Source organism: Drosophila albomicans, unplaced genomic scaffold, assembly GCF_009650485.2.
Source record: "Drosophila albomicans strain 15112-1751.03 unplaced genomic scaffold, ASM965048v2 utg000102l_pilon, whole genome shotgun sequence".
Lineage (NCBI taxonomy): Eukaryota > Metazoa > Arthropoda > Insecta > Diptera > Drosophilidae > Drosophila > Drosophila albomicans.
The window spans coordinates 104,711-112,134 of NW_026263674.1; the positions used below are offsets into that span (position 1 = coordinate 104,711).

Consider the following 7,424-nt stretch of genomic DNA (forward strand, 5'->3'; position numbering starts at 1 on the left):
ACACTTGCATCATTGATGGGCATTCTAATACGCTTCAGAGAACGCCCAATTGCTATTTCGGGAGACATACGCGAAATGTTCCACCAAGTGAGAGTGCGACCAGAGGATCAGGCAGCTCAGAGATTCCTCTGGCGTGATGGAAACTCGCAACGGCCACCGGAGGTATATGTCATGCAAGTTATGACTTTTGGAGCATCGTGTTCACCTTCCTTGGCGAGTTATGTTTTTAAAACGCAATGCTCAACGTTATGAAGCTGAATATCCCGAGGCCGTAAAAGCCATTTGCGGCAACACTTTCGTCGATGACTGGCTTCAGTCTGTGGACTCAGTAGCTGAGATGACAAAGCTGGCCCAGGCTGTAAAACTAATTCATGCTGATGGAGGATTTGACATGCGACACTGGACATCCAATTCTCAAGCAGTGGTCTGTGCTCTTGAGAATAGATATGACATGTTGGACAAGCCAATTTGTTACCCAGACGTTGGTCCGGAAAAGGTTCTGGGCATGTGGTGGCAACCTGGAGAAGATTGTTTAACGTTTATGGTGAAGCCAGATACAATCGCAAAGGCTCTGGATGGTCGGCCAACTAAACGCCGCATCCTGAGCATGATTATGACCATATTCGACCCCCTTGGAATTGTTGGATTTTTCAACATACGTGCAAAAATCATTCTGCAAAATATATGGAGGAGTGGAGTCGGATGGGATGAGCCGCTCAAAGAAGAAGACGAGGCGGACTGGCGTCGTTGGTTGGATTTGGTGCCAACGTTAAACAATCTGCGTATAGCCCGATGTTTGAAAGGAGTTAGTGCAGCTAGATGTCTGGAAATGCAGACATTTGTAGACGCAAGTGTTAATGCATACGCTGCCGTCGTATACATCCGAGCTGAAGTAGACGATCAAGTTCATTGCAGCCTTGTAGCGTCGAAAACAAGGGTTGCTCCATTGAAACCAATTTCGATACCTCGCATGGAACTCATGGCAGCTGTTTTGGGGCTGAGGTTGGCCAGATGTATCGAGTCTGAAATGTCAGTACACGTTGACAAGAAAGTGTTCTGGACAGACTCTAGAGACGTTCTATTCTGGATACGTTCGGATGTTCGTAAATTTCACCAATTTGTTGCACTCCGCATTGGCGAAATCTTAGAAGGATCAGATGTGAGTAACTGGAGATGGGTCCCGTCAGCGCAAAATGTGGCCGACGATGGTACCAAATGGACAAGAACGCCTGTCATTAACGAAGCGAATAGGTGGTTCAGAGGGCCTGAATTTCTATATTCGGATGACTCTCAGTGGCCGCAGATGAACATTGATGCGAGCCAACATAGCCATACTATTCTACAACACGTCGAAGAGCAATTGGAAGCCATGTCACCTTTGAGCTGTATCTCACCAGACCCAGAAAGATTCAGCAAACTGGAGAGATTAAGAGCCGCACAGTTGCGAGTATTGGATTTCTTGCGATCTATTGCCAAGCAGTGCATGGGATTGGAATTAAAGAAGTTATTATTACTTGAGCGGCCAATCGAGATGGATATCATTCTAATACGAGTGTGCCAGGAAACCGAGTATTTCAGCGAGATGAAATGCTTGAAAACGGGAAGCAGTATTATGGATCGGAAGAGCAAGCTATTCAAATGCTCTCCGTACTTGGACGAAGTAAGCATACTGCGCGTCAAGGGAAGAATCGACCTAATAGAAGGAGTCGAAGTAAACCTAAAGCGACCCATAATCCTACCAAGAAGACATCGATTTACATTTCTGCTGGTTGAGTCGTATCATCGCCGGTACCATCATCTGTACGACGAGATCGTGGTCAATGAACTACGGCAAAAATTCCTGATATTTGGTCTGAGAGCCTTGGTGAGAGAGGTTTCTCAAACTTGTCCAGCATGCCGGATGAGGCGCGCGCGTCCTAGGCCTCCAGAAATGGGAGGTCTACCGCGTGAGCGTTTGGCGCACCACATGGCGCCGTTCACCTATACAGGAGTGGATTACTTTGGGCCCATCGACATCATCGTTGGACGACGGCACGAGAAGCGCTGGGTGTTCTGTTCACATGCCTCACAATTCGTGCCGTACACCTGGATATTGCAACGTCATTGTCAACCGACTCTTTTCTTTGTATTCTAAAGGCATTTATAGCGAGACGTGGTTGCCCGCGACGAATGATGTCCGATAATGGGACTAACTTCCGAGGCGCGAGTAGAGTGTTAAAAGATGAAGTGGAGCGTATATCGACCAGGGATGTGGAGTCCAAATACCCAGAAATGGAGTTCATGTTCATTCCGCCAGGCTCACCGCACATGGGCGGTGCATGGGAAAGATTGGTACGCTCAACAAAGTCCATTCTAACGGAAATCTTGCCGCCTGGTGGATTGCGAGAAGAAGTGCTTCGTGCTGCGTTGGCTGATGTGGAGGGTATTCTCAACTCACGCCCACTCACATATGTACCACTGGAATCGGCAGACTCAGAAGCGCTTACACCGAACCATTTCCTCTTGGGCACTCTAGTGGAATTCGTGAACGAGACAGCGAAATCCATAACGGTGACAAGCTTGCCAAAGGATTCAGAATTTCGAGCCAGTTAGCCGATCAGTTCTGGAAAAGATGGATTCGAGAATATCTGCCAACGCTTACGCGCGCCGTACCAAATGGTTCCAACCGCCGCCAGATTCGATCGCCGTGAATGACATTGTTGTTATCGCAGATGAGAATGGCAAACGAAACAGCTGGCCCAAAGGAGTTGTGGTAGATGTTCACCGATCGAGAGACGGTCAGGTACGGAGTGCCGTAGTGCGCACTACAGAAGGTATTGTGACTCGCCCCGCCGTAAAGCTAGCCAAATTAGATTTGAAAATTGGTAATACACAACGCGAATGCTAGTGAATTACGGGGTGGGGAATGTTGGCGGGCGAACTAAATTTTCTACTGGGGCTTTGCCAGCGCATTTCCTACTGGGCATTTGTAATCGGTGATTCTCTTTTGCGCATTGGAATTTCACCGTTACGTCCGCTAGAAGTAGCAATGCAGCTGCAAATTTCGGCAGCGTGATTTAATTTGAATTTGTATTTGAGCCCAAGCAGAGGCAAATAATTGTTAACAATTAAATAGGGATTTGAAGGTGTGCGCAGAGCACGAATGTAAGTAAAATTATGAAATATATTGAAATGTACGAAATATAATGAAAATAATAAAGATTTCAGCAAATATTGATCCACTACAAGTTGTTGTTTTCGAGTAGTGGATTGCTCGAAGTACGAGCAACGGCACACCCAACCAAGGCACGGATCCGGTGCCAACAGGGGGGTTAGGCGAAACTCTAGCGGCGCTAGTAGAGGGCACGGACAATCTAGCTTTGGTCTTATCGGGTTTGCCCGTTGACATGCTACGCACGGAAGGTAGGAAGTAGCTGGTTTGGAACCCAGAAAATCACAGACAAAAAAAAATACCAAAAAAACTAGAAAAAAATACCACAGGTGGTGCTGAGATATGTTGTACCCAAATGGGTACGGATTGCGGACACAGGCAACGAACGCAAAGGGGGCGGGGGAAAATTCCCGCGACAATCAAGCAAATGATTGTCGAAAACAAGAACAAAAAAGGCACGGAAAAAATACCACAAAAATACAATACGCTGGAAAAAACACAAATGTGGTTAAAAATACGCTGGATGGAAAAATAATAAATAAATTGTCACGGAAAAAAAAAAACAAAAAATTATTTATATATTTAAATGTGGAGATGTGGTGGAAGGAAAAGTGTATTTATATGTAGGTGTGTATTTGTGTGTGTGTGTATGTCGATGTGTGTGGGACCCTGGCCGGAGTAAGCCTATACACCGACACTTGAGCTGGGAGTTGCTCTCAAATACACACACTAAAAATATCACTTGGCAAAAAAAATAATTCAAAAAAAAAAGGGTAGGGTATGTCGAGTGCGACTACCGCTGCCCTGCCAATCTGTTACTTCACTCGCAGAAGTACTTATACACGCGGTTAAGCATGCACATCAGTATGTACGTATGTATGTATGTGCTTGCACTGCGCTGCCAACGTCTAAGCAAGCGAAGTGCACGTATATTTGTATGTAACACAAAAGAGAGCGAGAGCAAGTGCGGACAACAGCGAATGCACAAGAGTGCGTGTGTGTGTGTTGAGAGAGCGCGAGAGCAAGCGCGGCTGCAAGCTGGTGCGCTTGCGGACAAAAGAGAGTGCACCGAAATATGTGTGTATGTATGTATGTCGGCAATTACCGCGACATACAAACGTACAAGAAATAACGGATAAGAATTAAGCAAAACGAAATTCTGGTACACAACTTGGATTTAAGTTAATTAATTCGTATGATTATATACATATGTATGGAGATTATATATTGTAATCTTCGCACTTTAAAAAATGTTTCTCTCTGGATAATTTACACTTGTCACTGCACTTGCACTTGCAAAAAAAAAGAAACACACATGCATACATACGTACGCGATTGGCGGAAAAAACATATATATGTAATTATTTATTATAAATGTAATTAGGCAAAAAACCATGGAAAAGGTCGTCCGAAGAACAAAGAAGGCAATTGGCAAAAGCTATTGGAAAAACTTTTGCGCAATATGGCGGAATTGGAGGGGCGGACGACCGTGGTAGAAGGAATAGGAAAGAAGCAAAAACTAGTGGCACTTATCTGCGGATGTAAACTGGAACGATGAAAAATAGATTGATGATCCGGCTCGAAGGACCAATGTTCGTGGGGGCGCTGAAAAATGTCCACAATGTCTTGCTTCCCGAAAATAAAAACACTCGCGTTTTTATCACTATATATATTTAGTTGGTTTATTGAAACTTTTCGGGTTATTGTTTCGCACAGGAGTGGGGGGTAATTGTACCGATTTACAAGAGCCGTGATTTGATACTAATTAATAGAAAAAAGCCGACGGCATTTCGGCGATCTATGCTGAGCGCGGCTCAGCGGTGGTGAGTTGTGGGAGAGAGAAGCTGAGAGCACTGGAGCTTGAGTGCATTCTTACGCACTGAGCGCATTGCTAGTGAGCGAAAAAGCTTTGAGTGCTTTTCGGTCGGCGGAGCGGAGGTGTGCCTCTCACTTAGCAATGCGCTCGCATCAACAACATCAATCTTAATTTCAGGTACTATAATGAAATCGATTTCAAATGGGGAATGGTTGTAGATCAATCGGGCGATAATTCGTCCAATTATATGTTGTCTTTGACCATCGGCTGTTCGAACATTGCCATTCGTCTTACGATATTTTAACTTTTCATTGATAATACGATTAGCAAGACTTCCGCCAATAATACTTTTATTTGCTCCACTATCCAGCAACGCAAACCATGGCTTGCCAAGAAGGTCAATTCTAATAAATGGTCGATTATCTTATTTGGTATAAGTAATGGTCGATACTGTGCAATATTTTAATTCACGCTTCGACTTCCAGTATTCTTGGAGGCGTTTGGAAGATCTAGATTTACGATCTTTAATCGAAGGTGACAAGTGTTGGGTTAGTAGTGTTTGTCGTTAGTGGATCCGAGGCTTTGAGCGGATATTCGTTACCTAATTGGGACGAACATCCTGTGGTGCATTTTCCGGACGCGGATTGCAGTGACCACACATCGGCTTATAGGTATTTAAAGCACCACAACCGTAGCAAAACACTCTACGAGGCTTTAAACAGTCTTGGTATCTATGACCCAACCCATCACAGTTCCAACATTTGATCTTGTCTGATATTTTTACCGCATACACACTGTTAGACTCTGTAATTTCTTCTTCCGGAATGGAATCAGAATCTTCATGCGTAATAACATTTACTGCGCGTCTAGGGAAACCAAATGTGATCATCGGCTTAAGCCTGTTACTGGTAAAGAAGTTTTCATGCTTATGACATTCTCGACGCAAACTTGCCAATGTAACTGTGTCAACGTACAACAGCTCGTGATACATCTCAGGCTTTAAATTGTTTCTCATTTCTGCCACTATTTCCTCATACGATAAAGGATTACGTAAACCATTTGCGATGGATACCATTGCATCGAGGAAATCATCAAAGCATTCATTACGGCCTTGTTTACGCCTGCGCATCGCATCTTTGATATCTCGATCGGTGCGTTGATCTCGATATCTCCCTCGTAGACGAGTACACAAAATGAACCAGTTCATCTCGTGTTCCATTCGGTGACAACGCCAAAAGAAGTTCAAGGCTGTCCCCGTGAACAAAATATGACCATATTTATAGAGAAGATCAAAATCACCATTCAAGCACTGCTCGGTTAAGCAACTTACTCTATAAATGAAATCTTCAATAGAAATGTCTGTGCCAGAGAAACTAAACTTGATATGCCAGTTGGATATCACATTCGAAGTTTTATCTGAGCGTTCGTCAGTAGAATTACGACGAATTGGTGAGTTATCATTTCGGATTGTAAATTGTCGGTGTCTTCTATTGTTGCCAGAGAATATGGGAGGCATTGGTACGTCCCACTCTAGCTGAGGTTCTTCCGGACGTTCTTGTTGAACTCCGGAAATGGTTAAGTTTCGTATGGCTGCACGGATCTCATCCGTTAAAACTGTTGCCATGTTAACTCGATATGTCTCTAATGAACTAGATATTAATTGTTAAACACGTTCTGCCGATATGCCGTTTGATTCAGCCGTAACTGGTATAGCTGGATCTACTCGAACCGCTGCTGATGTGTTTGCTCTTTGATTCACTCCAGTATTTATTCTTGGGTTTGACCTTGTATTTGGCCGATTTCTGGGCACTGCACCCGTTGATACTTGGATTGTTAGTTCTAGCATTTCTGGAGGATGGCTCATTGGGTTCTATTGGAACACTTGCTATATCATCTAACTTACTGCGCGGGCATGCACGTCGACAGACTCATTTTCACTCAGCCATGTTGTCAAACATTGTCGATGAAATTTGTGCTTACATAAGGTTTCAGCAAATTCAGTTAGACTACTAGTGTCATTACAAATACTACAGCTCGACTGCGGATCGCGTGGTGGATTTCCCAACAAGTTGTCGAGGCTACGTCGAACTGCCATATTTGACGCAACAAAAACTTCACTCCAAAAGAAATTAACTTAACTAAACAACAGAGTTAAATCTGCAAAATGTTCAAGCTACTCAATAGCTAAAATAACCTAAAAAAAACTCAAAAAAAAAAAGAAAAATCGAACCAATGCAAACGCAGATTCGTGGAATACAAAAATAATTATTACCAACCGGTAATTACGGGAAAAATAAACCAAAAGAAAGATAACAAGATACGATACTTAATACAATAAACTCGGTAATCAATATAAATCATAAAATTGTGTGTCTTATCCTTTGTACAATTGGTGTGTCAAATTATAAATAGGATGTCGTATTTTGCCAATAAAAGATATCAGTTTAGTTTTTTCTT

The 7,424-nt window shown here is 43.4% G+C and overlaps 2 protein-coding genes across 2 annotated transcripts; both read left to right on the forward strand.

The window, feature by feature from the left end:
- Nucleotides 1-220: 220 nt before the first annotated feature.
- On the forward strand, nt 221-2,134 carry LOC127566362 (uncharacterized). The gene has a single exon (XM_052008388.1). It carries the CDS (start codon nt 221-223, stop codon nt 2,132-2,134), a length of 1,914 nt encoding a protein of 637 aa, XP_051864348.1.
- A 38-nt stretch (nt 2,135-2,172) lies between these two features.
- LOC127566363 (uncharacterized) lies at nt 2,173-2,592 on the forward strand. Its single transcript, XM_052008389.1, has one exon. It carries the CDS (start codon nt 2,173-2,175, stop codon nt 2,590-2,592), a length of 420 nt encoding a protein of 139 aa, XP_051864349.1.
- Nucleotides 2,593-7,424: the final 4,832 nt, after the last annotated feature.

Bases quoted from the DNA above. Each gene is read 5' to 3' on its own strand.
- LOC127566362 (XM_052008388.1), top strand. From the start codon at position 221: ATGTTTTTAAAACGCAATGCTCAACGTTATGAAGCTGAATATCCCGAG.
- LOC127566363 (XM_052008389.1), top strand. From the start codon at position 2,173: ATGTCCGATAATGGGACTAACTTCCGAGGCGCGAGTAGAGTGTTAAAA.